This window comes from Gobius niger, assembly GCF_951799975.1.
Source record: "Gobius niger genome assembly, chromosome: 7".
Classification (NCBI taxonomy): Eukaryota; Metazoa; Chordata; class Actinopteri; order Gobiiformes; family Gobiidae; genus Gobius; species Gobius niger.
Genome location: NC_136858.1, coordinates 33,059,547 through 33,077,057, shown reverse-complemented (window position 1 = coordinate 33,077,057; position 17,511 = coordinate 33,059,547). Strand labels below are relative to the sequence as shown.

General features: G+C 40.5%; 1 protein-coding gene across 1 annotated transcript in view; it reads left to right on the top strand.

Annotated features, from left to right (window-relative positions):
- The window catches only part of stk32c (serine/threonine kinase 32C), a 278,520-nt gene that overhangs the window by 88,499 nt on the left and 172,510 nt on the right, over positions 1–17,511 (top strand). Inside the window, exon 2 of the mRNA XM_079560592.1 lies at positions 14,927–14,982. Within this exon, the coding sequence (XP_079416718.1) occupies positions 14,927–14,982 (56 nt within the window). The remainder of the gene's footprint in view (positions 1–14,926; positions 14,983–17,511) is intronic.

Genomic DNA, 17,511 nt, shown 5'->3' with positions numbered 1-17,511 from the left:
GGGGTGTGCGCGTTGATCTACTGTATCAAAGTAGGCCCGTGCGTATAACCTACGCTCAAGCGGACTTTTCAAGGCAATTTCGCGAGTGCTGCTTGTAATGAACCTCCTGTTCACCACAACTGCCTCTAAAATCCTGTACGGTCACTCAAAAATGTGTCATTTCGGCCCGAATTGCCGTCATGCACGAGCTTAATATAGAAGGTGCAGTTACACATATGGCCTGAGGTGGCAGTAGTGAGTATAAAATGGCGAACTTGCTTCCAGCCCCTTTAAGCTTTTGACAAAGATTACACCAAAATAGGCATCAGACTTCAGTGATTTTTTTGTGATACTATAATGTGGCTTTGTGGATTATGGCTTCACCTAATACTGCAGTTTAGTGACCTTATTGCATATTTTATAGCGTGTGCAGTAATAGCTGTTTTAGTGTTAGTAGTAAGAGTTGCCTTTAGTGTGTAAGGAAGCAAGTAGCTAATTCGTAAAGTGCTTTTCACAGACATATCGCGAAGTGTGACAAAGAGCATCCCTTTTAAAAGTTAAGTTATGAAAGCGGTATTCATCTGGCATGTGTTAAAACAGTTCATGGTTTTGCTCTCAGTTCTTGAATAAACTGAGGCTCTTTGGCCTTCAGTCGTCTGGTTTGACACTCACTGCACTAACTTAAGAGCAGCCACTTCAGCTCAAACTGTGGATGAGAGAAATGTTAAATGCTGCTTAGTCACTACTGGCTGTACAAAACAAAGTGCTGGTACACAGCCAAGGTTCTCCGAGTTTGAAAAGGCGAAGGCAGAGCTCTCGGGGCGGGAAGAATTACTTAATGTTGACGAGAAAAATGGCGGTCTCAGGAGGAGCAATTAGCTTACTATTGGTCTCTGTGACGTTTGATACTTTGCCGATGTTGTTCTGCCAAATTACTATTACTTGAAGTGAGAAACCATAGGATTACTATCAAATCACGGTTGTCTGTACAGTCCATCCAGCTATTATTGTTAATATTGTTGCCAACATAATTTTGTGACTGTAACTTTTTCCTTTTGAATGTTTTCGAGCCTGTGTCACAACATGCACACTGACTACTGCAATATAAGGCATATCTTACTGAGTATATTCAGCCTAATAAAACACTCCATTTAGTGAAATTACTAATATGAATATATGCATTATGGACACTGTAGCACATCCATCTTAAACCGCTTCCGCTTTCCGTGGTTTCGGCCAAATAGATACAAATTAACAATGCAACAATAATGAAAAAACATGAGGTATTTGTAAATTCCAACTCATTGCGCTTACTTGGAATAAGTTGTAAACCCGATGCATAATTATTACACCCAATGTTAAGCCATGATTACTAGTAACGCTAGTATGATTAAGACGGCTTTCACAGTATTCATTACTTATGATACAAGTTCTGATTACTAGACATGTTAGTACTGGCAACTGGGAATTCCGAGTACTGATTACTTTTGTTACTTAAATATGGCCTTAACCTGTACTCTTATACTTAGTAATGGTTACTGGAATATTCCTGTTCCCTTTATGGCTTATTGGTTATTCCCATTAATGAAGTTTTATAAATTTAGAACAAGATATAAATGTTGTAATAAAGCAAAACAAAGTGTAGTTATAAAGTCAATTTATTTAACATTAACACAGTGTAAAACACTTACATTTTTTTGGTGAAATTAATGATAGAAGTTGTCATGAATCAAGCGTGCAGGTTTATTTGACATATGCATATGGAGACACACCAAGTACCTGGATACAAGATGCTCTGAAGAACAGTTCACAGCTCACAGTATTTATACACAGAGACAGCACAATGATCATACGATTATGGAATGCCCCAATGGTGTAACAGGTCAGACGTTTTAAGACGTTCAGGATACTGAGGAAATGTATAAGACAAGCGTCGCCAAAGCGAGGACACAAACATTATCTTAAATTCTAGATTAGATGCCCTGACCTCGGTCAAGCGGACCCAATGATGTAATGGTCAAAGAAGTCTTACATTGTTGAGATACATAAGGCGCCATGGACAAGTAAACAATTGCCAATGGCCATGAGTGAGAGATAAGAGCTGGATGTGAGAGCATGAGTGAGTGAGGACAGAAATCCTCCGATCTATCGCACCAACTCATACACAAACATGAACTCCAGTAAATGAGGTAATGCTCGCTGAATATAGGTCACTGTATGTAATGGTCAAATGTCCATAAAGCATATGTGACATGATGAGAGGAATAAACAATTAATGGTTCAGATTTCTATAACACGCTGTAATATCAATCTCGCCAGATTTGGATCATGAAGAGATTGGCAATACGCAGTCGCCCTTGGAAAGATTCCAGATCAAAAAGAAGATGGAACTAAATAGTATTTCTTTATGATTTGAATGATGCTTTGCTGTAAATTCAAGTATTTTAGCTTCATTTTGAACACAACAAACTGCTAAACCCTAAAACACTCATAGAAAATGCTCACACTACAGAGTGCTACGTCTCAGGCCCTTCCCATGTACCAAATTATTTAGAAATAAAATGATCAGGGCTGTATCTGGAAAACTTTTCCAAAACAATCTTTCTGTAATATTCTTTGCCAAAGTTAAATTTACACACAGCGCTCCATCTCCTCTTTGTCCCAAACTTTAAAAAAGAGCTCCAGATCCAGGAGCGGAGGGCTATTTTCGTTTGTCCCGTTCCCGATGACTCACGCACTGCATAAGAGAAAAACAGGGAATCAATGTCCCCCGAGATTATAGGCTGGCATTTTGGGGGAGAATCCGGTGGGACGCTCCTTCAATTTGACAAGATCCGGCAAGAATAAAACCCGAAGGGAATCAAATTTCACGGATCAATAGGTCACTTTATGTTGTTCCGGTTTTCAAAACACTATCGCAGACCTTGATGGCTTGTAAATTGGCTTCAGAGACTAGTTATTTCAGCGCTGATAATGATTTTGCATTGAGTTACACAAGGGAAATCGATGCGGTGAATTATGATTGTGTGAGCTGACAGGTGGAGGAGGTGCTGTTGTGCTTGACGGGGGAAGAACAACTGCATTTTGTCCTTGGCATAAAGAATAAGATCTATTTCACTTTGAGTGCTTGCAGGGCTGCACAATACATGGGCAAATGACTGTTATTGCAATGGTAGTTGACACAGCATCCATATTGTAGTCAACATAGTCAAAAAGAACAATTTCAACTTTGTTTTGGCCTTGGTTTAGTGAATTATTGCAGTATTATACCATGGTCTGGGTGAATACTGGATTCTGATTGGCTGGTGCATTATTTTGGTATAACCGCACACGTAGTCCGTAGTCCGGTAGTTAAATCACTGGGATATCACTCCGCTGTGGGCATCGCCATAGCAACGCATGACACAGCTGAATCAGATAAAGGCTTAATTAGTGACTGACAGGAACGTATGAGATGGATTTTGTTTAATTTCAACGTTTTTGGCCCAAACAAAACGTTTGATAAATGTGAAGTAGAGGAGAGTGAGCAGCTAGGTTAGCTACTGTTAATAAAATATGAGCTTTCCATTTCTATTGAAAACGGTTAAGGCTATTCATCATTTTCAGGCGTGCATAAAATGATCCTGCATTTAAGCATATTTGGCTGGATTAGTAAAGTCAAACATAAAAGTTTCAGTTCGTGGGGCCCAGGTGTGAGCGACTCCACCGCAGCTGTTTCCATAAACAGTTGAGCTGGTTAAGCTAGCTAGCTAGCTTCAGGTTAAACAGCGTGAAAGTGAAATAACTCCTGCCCACGAGTGCCGCACATCGGTGTTTACTTCCACGGAGAAGTGCCGGGTTAGTCCTGTTGTGTTGTGATTCTGTGCTGATGTTGTGTCGTTGAGCCTGACTGAGATCCTCGTAATAGCTGCGGAGATTGACTCACTCTGAGACCAGCCTTCAGTGACCGGCTAATAACCCACACAAAATAGTCCCGGTAGTCTGGCATATTTAGTGAGTTTAGTAAAACATTTGTTATAAATGCTGCGTTTGTGGGACCCTGGTATAAGCGGATTAAACAACTCGGAGCCGCATTAGACGGTTATAATGCACTACGCGGAGTAACACCACTCCGCTGTGCGTCGTGGTGTTCTTGACTCCGCGTCGTGCATTATAACCGTCTAATGCACGGCTCCTCGTTGTTTAATCCTTACTTATTGTTATATTCACGCCATTATTGAATTATGCTGTTTCTTCTATTGCACAGCCCTACAATGTGTCTGGTGTTCAGCACATAGAACTGTGCTTGATTGGAGCAATAGTGGCTCAGTGGTTAGAGCATTTGGGTTGGCAGTCAGATCCATCTCTGACTAGTGGGTCGTTGTGCCCATTGGCAAAACTCCTCCTCACCCACCTTGAACCTCTGTTTGAATGTTATGAATGCTGATGGTCATCAGAGAAGCAGATGTGCATCCTATCACCAAGATCTTGCATCAATGATGGAAGAGTGTGAATAGACGAGTTGATACGTACCTGTGTGGTCTTTGTGCCCGTGGAAGAGCTTGGTCGCTTCCAACTTCACCCCCATTTGGAGCTATAGGAATACACTGGGAGAGGCCAAATGCTAACAACGCACAAAGACCAGACAGGTACGCATCAACTCGTCTAAGCTCAGGTAAGAACATATCTCAAAATGGTGGCCTGTTCCTTTAACCCCTTGCCCCCCACCTTAACTAAGCACATTGTCTCCAGTTTTACCCAAATCTAAAAGCTTCTCGACTACAGGCCAGAATAACACCTCATTTGAAAGCTAAGACTTACAAAACTCATCCAAGCTTCTTTCTTGTTTTTGATATCACGTTTTAGTCGTTTTGATTGCATTTTTATCATGTTTTTGACACGGTTTCTGTTGCGTTCAGGTTGCATTTCATTTGTGTGTGTGTGTGTGTAATGCAACTGTAATCAAGCCACACAAAAATGTGACCAAAACATGTCAAAAAAGCAAGAGAAAAACGTGAGGAAAACACAACCAAAAAGGACGAAACCGTGATAATCATAACGAGGACGAAGCTTCGTTATAGATCATTTGTAGGTCTTAGCTTTCAAATGAGAGGTTACTCTGTAATGCACAACTGGAGAAAATGCCCTCGGTACTTAACCAAGGGCATTTTCTCCAGTTCAGCTTTTAAAAGGTTGAAGCCTACAGGCCAGAGTAATGTCTCATTTGAAAGCTAAGACCTACAGAACAGATCTTTTTCCTCGCGTTGTTGTCACTTTTGTTTGATTGCTTTTTGTCACTTTTTTGTTGGTTGTTTGTGACTTTTTGATCCTCGTTTTCCTTACTATTTTGACACTTTTTCGTGTTTAGATTTTGTTAAAGTCAGTTCAGGCGGGAGTAAAGAGGTTAAGCCAAAACATCTCACATCCTGATTTGTAAATGGATGAATCGTCCTCCCAGTTACCTATAATAAATCTAATCTCATCGAAGGGTGAAATGCAGAGGACAAATTTCCCAGGGACAATAAAGCATACCTTGACCTTAATTTACTGTGAAACTGACCTCATGTCACTTGCCTCGATCAACCAATCACAGCTTTCCAATCATCTCTCAAGCCTTTGTAAATGTCATTTCCCTACCTACTATATTTAGGGTTAGGGTTCATTTCATCCAGTGGTACAACCAGGAGCCTCTCCATCACCTCTGTGCACCACCCTCTTCCTGGGGCTGACATTTGCTTTTGTCAATCTAATGAAATAGCACTAATATCGTTGTGCTGACTCGACAAACATCTCTGGTTGCTAAAGTTAAGCTATTGAGAGATGGAGAGAGCGACAGAGAGAGTTGTTTTTTTGTTTTGTTTCCTGGTATGAGAATATCTGTTGGGGCGGGGGTTTCGCGCTCCAGTTTGAGATTAGATTTGAGGAGCAGGATCTGATTTGGATCCAGCCTCAACACGGGGCTAATGCAGCTCTGTCTGTCTGTGGAAACACGTGGAGAGAGTGCGGGAACAACACGAAGTCTGCAAGTCAAGTACTTCAACTTTATTTCACAAACTACTTCCCTTTTCTTGAATATAAATGGCTCTGTATTAGTTAGCAAAGGTCGTTTTGAGGGATGTTTGCAAAGAAAAGAGAGAGAATGACGGGCCAGATGATTATAGTTATAGACACGGATTGTACATTTCCTCAGGTCACACTGTGCACAGGTTTATCCACGGACAAAAAGCGGAGCTGTAGACTTTCTTCCCCCGGGCAAAACCCTCCAAACCTCTCTCGGTGTTGTCTCCTCGGAGCTGGAGCAGAGGTCGTGTGCTGTGCCTGATGTGTCCCAGCGTGACTCCCTGTCTCCTGATTACTGCTCGTGTGCATGGGGCGGGGGCTGGATGTGTGCGGGGCGGGGGGGCAGGATGGCTTTAAGGAGCTGTGCAGTGAGCTGGCATGGTCCTGCTGTGCTCACATTAGCCTGTGGGATACTGCCTCGGACACAAGGGGAACAGAGGGCCAGAGGGAGGCGGAGAGCGGGAAGAGCTTCTTTGGCTGCAAAGTGCCACGGCGGCTGAGGGGTTAGTGCGTTCAGCTCATGGCGAGAAGGTCCAGGGTTTCATTCCAAGGCATTGCAAGTGGAAGAACATGAGGCAGTGCAATGTAAAGGAGGAAAAGAATGTGAGGCTGTCCACACCGCAGCCAATGTCTTTCTTTTTTACATTTTTTTTTAATAAGCAACAGGTACATTGCAACAGCTGTGCATATGCAAGATGATGAACTCATTTGGAGCAACTCTGTCCTTGCGCCAGGCGGAAGATCTGGTCCTAACGATCTCGAGTCTGGTTGCAAAGACAAAGTGAAAATTGAGGCCTTAAAATTATTCAAACATTTTAGTGTGGTTCAAACAGGCATACATTCATTACATTTGAAAATAAGATCACTCAGGGTGTGCAAAAAAGACAGGAAATGTGCTTATGTACAAATAGTAAAAGCAAAACAGGATCAAAATTAGATAACAGATTATAAAAAGTAGAATATCGAGGTGCAAAGTTTACAGTCCTAGTGCAGGTTGTCAATAAATGACGCCGGTACAGGGAATAAGTGGAAAGGGGTTATTGCACATGTTTCTTTACAGTCTTATTGTGCAGTAGTGGGGATGGTAGCAGTGGTAGCACTCCTTTTTGCGCTGAGGGTGTTTCAGTCTGCTACTGAAAGAGCTGCTAAGCTCCTCTACAGACAGGTGTTGTCCATGATGGAGGTGAGCTTGGCTACTCACTTCCTCCACAGAGTCCAGGGGGCAGCCCAGGACGGAGCTGGCCCTCCTGACCAGCTTGTTCAGTCTGTTCTCGTCCCGCTCTGTGCTGCCCGGGGCCCAGCACACGGCAGCATAGTGGAGAGCAGAGATTACCACAGAGTAGGCCTGCTTACTCTGAAGGACCTCAGTCTCCTCAGAAGGTGGAGGCGACTACTGACATTACTAGACTTCACTTTGCTCCTTAAATTGATCAAAAGGTTCATTAAAAAGCAAAGATAGATTCAAACTGGCATTAAATATAAATTGTAAATTATGACATTGCTCAACAATTTTTACCTAAATAAGATTTTTTTGCTTTAACCTCATAACTCCCGCCTGAACCGAGAGGATCTTTTTCCTCACGTCATCAGATTTTTTTCCCAGCATTTTTTGTTGGGTATTCAACTCATTTTTGTAACTTTTTTGTCATTTTTTGTCACATTTTTGTCATTTTTTTGTCATTTTTTTGTCATTTTTTGTCAATTTTTTGTATTTTTTTTGTCAATTTTTTATAAAATTTTTGTCATATTTTTGTCATTTTTTTTGTCACATTTTGTAACATTTTTGTCATTTTTTTGTCACATTTTTGTCATTTTTTCGTCCATTTTTTGTCAATTTCTCGTGACATTTTTGTGACATTTTTGCCACTTTTTCATCAATTCTTCGTCACTTTTTTGTCAATGTTTTCTCACTTTTTTGTCACATTTCCATCATTGTTTTCGTCTCAGTTTTGTTGCTATTATCACAGCTTTTTTCCAGAAGCTTTCGGACTGGGGTAAAGCCAAACTGGAGAAAATGTGCTCGGTTCAGGTGGGAGTTAAGGGGTTAAAGTGGCCTATTTTGTCCACTCTCTTTCCTCTGATGAAATGTTTGCAAATCTCAAACGTGCGCTTGTGGCATTAAAATCATAGTATTTGGGCCTTAAAAAGCATTGAATGTGACTTGCTTCTGCCAGTATAAACCCTGTCCAAATCTTCCGTCATTCCTCTGTTTACTGGAACGGATACAAATCTGAAGAAATTATGCACGCGTCCTTTCAAATGGCATTAAATTTGTCCCGCTGCCGCCTGTGTAGCCCCTGTAATGTTTAATTTAGGTAACAGCGCCGGCAAATGGAGGATAATACTAACCTTTGGAAAGAGAAACGTTTGCTTTAAAGCCCCACATTAAGGCCAGACTCCTTCAGTGTGTTACAATCAGAGGCGTAAATGTCCACGGTGAGACTCTGATGTTCCCGATGATAAACTCGATTTCACATTAGCCGTTTTAATTTAGCCACGACGCCCCCCTCGCTCTCCCCCCTCGCTCTTCATCTTGATAATAATCCCGCTGCGGCTGTGTCGTCGCGTTAATCCAATTTTCCGAGACATCTCTAAACTGATTTGAATATTCCGTGGCCTTTATGTAATCTGTGTGGAAGCTACGTCGTTATCGCAAGACTTTAAAGTATAGCTTAAAAGTTCAGCACAGCCCCGGAGCTGCACGCCAACATTAACATCCAAACAGTCCAAAGTGTTCAGAACATTTCTTTATTCTTATTATTTCTTGACATTTCACTGTTTTCCTACGTTTTAGAGAAACTAATTACTTTCCTTTTTTGTTACCACCTTGTTGCACAACCCAAAGCTACTCTTAAATAAATGGAATTACAGACTTAAGCTTTTGTAAACTTTTGTAAACTAATATTGCTGTTTATTTAGGTCTACTTTTTCAGTTGTAAGAATATCCATTGACACAAAGTATCAATACCTGCTCAAATGAGTGTTTAGTTTAGTTTCCGGGTTTATTGTGGCTTCCAAAGGCGACGAAAGCCATCTGCTGCTTCTTGTCCTGGTTTAGTCCTTGGAGTTTTGACACGCTTTCCTCATGGTTTAATCCTGCTTTAATCCAGGTTCTGTCTGTGATATGGTTCTTTTGATTCATTTCTGATTGAGTCCTGGGGTTTAGACCTGGGTTAGACTAGTCTTTAGTCCAGGGTAATCCCCGTTTCGTTTAGTCCTTTTTGGTCCTGGTTTCGACCTTGATTTCAGTCTCTGCTTTACCGCTTGGTCTCGTCCCGGTTTAATCCAGATGCATTCTGTGATATTGTCTGATTTTAGATATAGTTTAGACCAGGTTTAGACCAAGTTTTCTCCTGGTTTAGTCCTGGTTTAAACCTCACAGTAGAAGCAGCGAGTGGAGAGAAGTGTCGGTGCAATTTGAATATCGTTAAAAAGTGGATTCACTTCTGTTATGCAACTTAAATTGTGAAACTAATATATGATATAGACTCATTACATGCGAAATGAGATATGTATAGCTAGGCCTGCCACGATAAAAGAAATTTGAGGACGATATATCATCTCAGAAAATATCGTGATAAATGATAATATTTAGTGTAATGCAAATATTGTAGTCAATAAAAAGAAAACTTTAAGCAACTATTTTAATCGAAATGTATTGGACTTTTGGCATTCAATATTAACACCTTATACCAAAAAAAGTGCAAACTAGAAGGGTCAACATATTCTCGGACACTGTATCCATCTGTGCTTCTCAACCTTTTTACATAACTTACACTCTCACCAGGCTCTGTGTTTGAACTAGGCCCCTGACAACATTTTAAAAAAAAATAGTCAATATACAGCATCATCTCAATAACAATAATATTGACATTCCATCTACTGGTTAAATATTTCCTGACAAAAACTTAAACCTGGTTAGAATAAAATGTATATCAAATGTATGGATTCAGATAATACTGTATTACAGCAAAAGTAGAGTAACCATATGTTTTTTTTTTCCTTTTCTTTTGAAATTTAACCACCTGTACACACGGAGTGCACGTGCATTTATTGAGACTAAAAATGTTATCGTCCTTGAGTGATAAGTCGATATAGGCCTATGTATAGCCTTTATTTGGGTATCACTTTATTTTACACTACCTTGATGCATTGTATCTAACTAAATTTAGTACAATGTAATGTGCTCTGCAATAATCTGTAATAACTTGTACCTATGTAGTACATACACAATGGAATAACTTGATTTGGACATAATGTAATAGGACAGGAGACCCTTAAGGGTTAGTGCTTAAGGTTAGAGTTAGAATTATGTCTTATTACATTATGTACCTACAAACTAAATACATTTTAGTTTGTAGGTCTAACCCATAGGTATAAGTTATTACAAATTGTTACAAAGCTCATTACATTGTACTGAATGTAGTTAGGTACAATGTGTCAAGGGTAATGTAAAACAAAGTGTTACCTGAAAATGGACTGTGAGCCACAATCACTGTGATGAGTCTATACCAGGGGAAGGCAACGTCAGGCCCGAGGGCCAAATCCGGCCCTTCAGCACGGAACCTCTGGCCCTCAAGATGATTTTGAGAAACATTATCACACTAATCAGAGAGTACTATTAACATCCATCCATCCATCCATTTTCTTCCGCTTTATCCGGGGCCGGGTCGCGGGGGCAGCAGTCTCAGCAGAGATGCCCAAACTTCCCGGTCCACACACACCTCCTCCAGCTGTTCTGGGGCGACCCCGAGGCGACACCAGGCCAGCTCGGAGACATAGTCCCACCACCGTGTCCTGGGTCTTCCGAGGCCTTGTCCCACTAGGACATGCCTGGAACACCTCCCGCAGGAGGCTACTATCAACATTACTATACTATTAACATTATTAGAGTTAAATGGGAGGAAAAAAAGGTAGAAATACAGTCAATACACCCAATGAGGTCATATGTACAACACTGGCATTTGAAGGAAGTGCACTGGGAAAAGAATAATAGTTTTAAGGAAGAAATTACATAAATCTACTTGAATTAAGAGATTAAATCTAAGGTTTGAGTAGATTTGGTCTGGTCTTGGATGAGATAAAACCTCTAGTAGTAGTTATTTTCTTAATTCAGATAATTTTGTGTCATTTCAAGTGAAAAACAATTGTCTGATTTGAAGTGGGTTTTATTCTTGTTCCATTGGCGTTAGCATTTGTGTCTTGGATTAGTTCAAACCAACTCAAATTCAAATTAGAAGGACTTTTATTTGAGCAATTTTAAGTAATTTATCTCATTTAATATTGTCATTTTTGTCCAGTGTTGTGCTTTACTTTGGGCTAATAATCATTGGCTTCGGCCCTCGATCTATTTACAATTAAGAAAATCGGCCCCTCCGCCAAGAAAACTTGCCTACCCCTGGTCTATACCATATATTAGTTTCACATTTTCACTAGAATTACAGAAATAAATTAACTTTTGAACGATATTTTCTGAGTTTCACCTTTATTTGAGCTCGTCACTGCATTAAACATAAAAAAACAATCATAAATCATGATCTGATGATGGATCTTTATGGAAATCCAAACATATTCATATTCATATTCATATTCATCTTCTGGTTTACAGGGGGTGTACAAGGTTTGAAATCATTTAAAATCTTTTGAAACTGTTGTGCCTGTTTGATTGAATAAAGGCACTACTTTTTAATGTGTGCTGACAGAGAAGACCTTGAACTTTGTGCCAGTTTTCATTGCATGTGAATAGACCCAGTAATTACGCTGATATGACTCATAACACAAGTGAAAACATTTGCAAAAGTCACATTCCACCATCAAATCGTGGTCTCTCCTCCGCCGCATATTCAGATCTCTCTTTAAAATGTTCTGTCACATCTGCGGCCTCTGTTCAGTATGACTTGTGTAGCTTCAGCATGAGATAAAGAAAACTGAAAAAAACTTTAAAGCTTCGAATGACAAAGCCCTTTCTGGACTAATGCATCGTGACATTTCCAAACGCACCTTGCAGTCTTGAAAAGCAGCTTGTGTTAAACTTTAAATCGTCCCCTTTTCTTTGTACTTCAGTGGGTGTGAGTCAGTCGTAGTAATGTACAACTCAGAGACCCGGAGCGCGGTGAGTCAGACGCCTGGACTTTTAAACGACTTTTGGTGAAATTATGGATCAAAAAGGTTTTAATGCGGCGCGGTCGGCGGAGGTTCAGGGACACAGTGGGGCTCGAGATTTTCTGAAAGGCAGTTTTGTTCCTTTTTCTTCCATCTTCAACTGGCTTGACTGAGGTTGAGTTAGGGATGTTTCTGAAAATGGAGAAACGTCCTCAACTTGGTGTGGTTTGAATCTGATTGTATTGAGACCAGAAAAGTCCTTTGCTCCGCTTGTTTGTTCCGGATCAGAAGCGAACTTTTTTTTTTCGTTTGGTGCAGTTTGTATTCAGACTGTACTTTTTGCAAGAGAACTATATATTTTGTAAACACATACACGTGTGTGACGATCGAGGCTCCCATTGGACAGCAAGGACCACAACAAATGAAATAAAAATGAAAATATGACGCTTACTGTGATAATAAAAGAAACGTGAGAGGCTAAACCACTGACCATTAACCTCAGCTTCACCGGAGCAGCTGGTGGAAGAGGTGTTTTGTGTGGATGAAGGGTCGTCTGCTGAGCTGAGCTTGATCCTCCTCTCTTCTTTAATGCGTCTTGTACTTTCATTTAAGTTTGGCGAAGTTTTTTCCGCTGCGGCGACCGCGGCTGTTCAGGAGACGCTCGAAGCCCGTCTCCTTCATTTTCTCGCTAAACACGAACGCATTTTTGTGTGTCTTGTTGGGTTAGTGCATCTGCCCAAATATCCAGGAGGCTCCAGGTCTGTCCACGGCTCATTGTTTGTAGCATCCATCCAATATTAGCGTTAGCAGCAGTGAAGGGATAACGTTTCTCACGGTGCCTTGCTACGGTGGCTTGTTAAGCCCAAAAAGGCGCATGTATCCCGCAGTTGTTTCGGATCAACAGTGGTTTATAATCACACCTGGAGCAAACTGGACCAGAGTCCGTTTGGAAGCCGGACCGAGACCACCTGAAAAAGTGGGTCTCGTCCGGTTCTTTGATCCGCAACAGGATTCGTTTGTTGTTTTCACACCTGAATAAAAAATCCGGAGCAGCGTTCAAAACGAACTCTGATCTGTTTAAAGTGGACCAAACAGTGCAGGTCTGAACACACCCTTAGATCTGTACTAGACCTGGTTGTGTGCTACAGTTGGGAGTTGTGTTGGGTTTGCAGGTTCCACCCCGTGTCTGCTCCGGTTTCCCCCTAATGAAAAAACATGCAAAAAAGTTTCCCTTCTGGTTCTGGGTAGGAGTGTGACAATATATTGATTTTACGATATATCGTGATGTTTTGCGGGATGATACGATACTTTTTATTCCGATATCGATACTTTTGATGACGTAATGCATATTAATGAGGCAGCAGTGCTTTCACAGTCAATACACTGCGTTCCAAATTATTATGCAAATGACATTTTGACAAGATTTTCTAAGTTGTCAACTCAAATGAGAGTCAGCATAATTTTCAAGTCTTTAACTGGTGGAGGATCATTTAAATGTGGTGTAAAAAATGTCCTAGTGATAACATTTTTTTCAAAAATAAATGTAGTAAAAACCTCAAAATACACTGTTTCAAATTATTATGCAACTCATCATTTCAATACATTTTAAAGCTAGTAATTAACTGAAAATGGTCATTTGTTGAATTTGTAGCATTAGGTGGTCATATTTACTGAAATCAAAAGCTATTTCAATCAAAAAAATCTTAACAGGTCAAGTTATATTTTACCATAGGAGCCCTTGTATGATAGCAGCTTCAAAATTCTTAAATCCATGAAACTTGTGAATTTTTGGGCAGTTTCTGCTTGGATTTCTTTGCAGGATGTTAGAATAGCCTCCCAGAGCTGCCGTTTGGATGAAAACTGCCTCCCACCCTCATAGATTTTTTTTTTTGTTGAGGCTCCAAAGGTTCTCAACAGGGTTGAGGTCAGGGCAGGAGGGGGTCCACATCATGAGTTTCTCTCCATTTTTTCCCTTTTTGACACAAAAATACAATTTGCATAATAATTTGGAACGCAGTGTAGAGGCCAATAATGATCAAGAATACAGTCAGGCCAGCAGGGGGCAGCACTACAGTTTTTAGCACTTGAACCAAACACTGTCACACAAATACATTTCTTTTAATGATATTTTTTTTATATTTATAAAGAAGATTAATTGGGGATTGATTTATTATTGATTTATTGAGTTATTGTACAGAGGAGACAGGTGACATCTAAGCTCACTGTTCCTATTCATGGATTCTTTCTTCACAAAAATTGCTGAACTTTATAAGCAACATTTTTTCTTTAGATACAATTTTAACCTCTTTCCTCAATCTGTCCTCATCTGGTTGAGCTGAAACTAAACTTTATCGCAATGACAAAGCCTTTGATCTGGTTATTGGTCTTAACATCATCGTAATATAATCTTAATACTCTGCCCACTGAGCTACACGTTTGTCTAAAGTCCTTCCTTCACATTTCATTTTCTTTTGATCGAGGTGGCGCTCCGAAAGCCACATTTTCCTCCGGACAAATTGCTAATCTCTTGACACATTGTTGAACAGTGGAGCATTTATGTCGCAGTTTAGTTCACAAAGTTTCAAAGTCACGACCAAGGACTCTTCGAACAGCGCTTTGGCCGGAGTTTTATGACTGTAGACGGCGGACATTGAATAAAGCACACAGAATGGAAGAGGAGGAGGAGCCGGTGTGTGGGCCGCAGCCAGTTATCGATCTTACATGATTTGCAGCAAACTGTAATGTATGGCGTCTTGGTCAATATAACTTCCTCACATGTATTTGTTTGTTTTGTGTTTTCTTACAGTGAACTTTGACCATTTCCAGATACTGCGAGCCATTGGAAAGGGCAGCTTTGGAAAGGTAAGGGGACATTTCTGTACATTTCCGGAGCTCTTTGATTGACATGTATGATTTGGGGCCCTAAAACTTTAATACAGGCGATTTCAAAAGGTAAAATTGTTGTTTTTGTGTTCTTGTTTTGTGGGTATTAACTAGCATTGTATCATCAAAGTTCTATACACGCTTTATATCAGCACTTAATCAAGCAAATTAAATAGTAAATTATTATAGCAATTATCATATCAGCAACTTACTACAACCTTTATTGTTTGGATCTGGGCATTTATTTCTGAAATGTATGTCAATATATGAACATTTGTGCATATTACTCTTCAATAGCTTCTACTGTGTCGGCACCAAAGTGGCACTAGTTATTAATTATCTTACAAGCAACTTACTACAACCTTTATTTTCGAGGTCTGAGCCTTTATTTTGAAATCCATACCAGAATATAGCAATTTATGGACATTACTCTTCAATAGCTTCTACGTAGTGACACTAAATTTACACCAGTTACCAATTATTACACTAGAAACTTACTACAACCTTTATTTTTTAAGGTCTGGACCGTTACTTTGAAATGTATGCAGAAATATGACTATTCATGGTTTTTCTTTTTGCTGCACCTTCATCCCTTTCTTGGTGATTTTTTCAAGCTGTTTTGTTGCGTTTTCCTCCTCGTTTTCTTTTAGGTTTTGTCGCCATCTTGACGATCTTTTTCAAGAAACTTTTAGATTTGGATATTGCCAAACTGGAGAACATGGACTTGGTTAAGGCGGGGGTTAAGAGGTTAAGAATCTATCTTGTTGTTGTCCCTTTTGGTAAATTGCTGGTCTGTTGAGGCTTCACTGGGTTGGCCGGGGGGGGGGGGGCACTACATGGCGGCCACGTAAGGACCGGGGTGTGGAGGGGAGGGTGTGTGTTTGCCTCATATGAGATTTAAAGGGGGGGTATTATGCAAAATCGACTTTTTCAAGCTTTACATCATGTTATTATGTCATTCCCTCATTAAAAACATGCCTGAAGTGTTGCCTTGGCACATTCACGTATTTTTGAGAAATCTGTAAAAACTGATGGCAGCCATTTTAGGGATAGGTTTGCCTGAGTCCTCCTAGGAACGCCCCCCACCTCCTGGAGACGCCTCCGAGCTTTCGTCACCAGCTGAGTAACCAACCACTGCTCCTCAGCAGAACCCCCTCCCCACTGATGCCACAGACAGCGTGTGGAGGGGGCGTGTCGGAAAGGGTCAGAGGTTCTTAAAGAGACAGAGGTCTATTTCAAGACATTCACTACAGCCATTTTGAGAGAGCAATTTTTTCTTCTAATTTACTGCATTTACAGACCAACAGAAGGTTTCGTCATCATTGTAGTGTGATATAGACTGGTGCTATGTGATGTGAAAAAAGCATAATACCCCCTCTTTAATATGAGATCATCTTGATGTCCTAAGAAAATAAATATGTTAGTAGAAAAGTGACTTCAGACCCATGAGTAGAAGTAAAGACAGAATATACAGCGCTTTCTAAAACACCTAAATGAAATAGAACACATGCAAATCTGCCTCACTTTCTGCAAAGAATATTTCCACTTTCTTATTTCAAACCTGTGGCGAGTTGTGACCCTTTGTCTTGGTGTAATTACTAGCTCCTCTAAACGTCAGCAGCATTTGCGCTACACTCTGCAGTCTCTCCATTCACAGAGACAGAGTAGGGCAGCGTCGGGCGAGGCGCTGCAAAACTAAATTATCGGTTGTTTCCTTCAGCTGCCAGTTTTAACGCAGCGTGAGGCCATTGTGCGTGCAGCCATGTTGCTTTCTCTCGCGGTGAAAACCAGAGAACGGTTTTAATTAGAAGTTCCTGTTGAAACTGTGTGTGTCCTGGGAGATAGTAATTTAGACCTGGTTCAGAAGCAAAGTAAGTTTTCTCCTGGTTTCTGTGTATTTTACAACTAGATTAGTCCTGGTGTAGTTCTGGTTAAGGATTTGTTTACTATGTTTGTAAATCCAGGACATTACAAGCATTTTTGGCCATAATACTCCCATAAAAAGTTAATCATTTTTACTTGAGTGAAAGTACTGAAGTATACGCTGTTGAAAACTCCTTTGCAGCTTCAAAAACACAACAAATTTACTACCTGCGTGGTACACGGCGGTGATAAAACCTCTTCCACCTACTGTATATTACACAGCGCCACCTACTGCTCTGGAATGTGCATTTTAAGGCTTTTAAATGCAATAATAGAAAGCTGCAGGCAAGGAGCCGAGGCAGATCCACGACAGTGAGGCGGAATCACTGTGATAGTGCGCCCTCTGCTGGTAGGAGCAGATCCACGGCGGTATTATTTACTAATATTGTATGTTTTACAATAATTTTGAGGGTTAGTTTAGCGTCATTTGGATTGGGTTAGGATAAGATTAGGGTATAAGGTTAGGATTAGGATGAGGGCTTGGTTTAGGTTAGGATTATGGTTAGGGTCATTAGGATTAGGATCGTTAAGGGACAAAAATAACAAGCAATTCCTATGCTGTTAGAAGTTATGTTTTCTTTATCA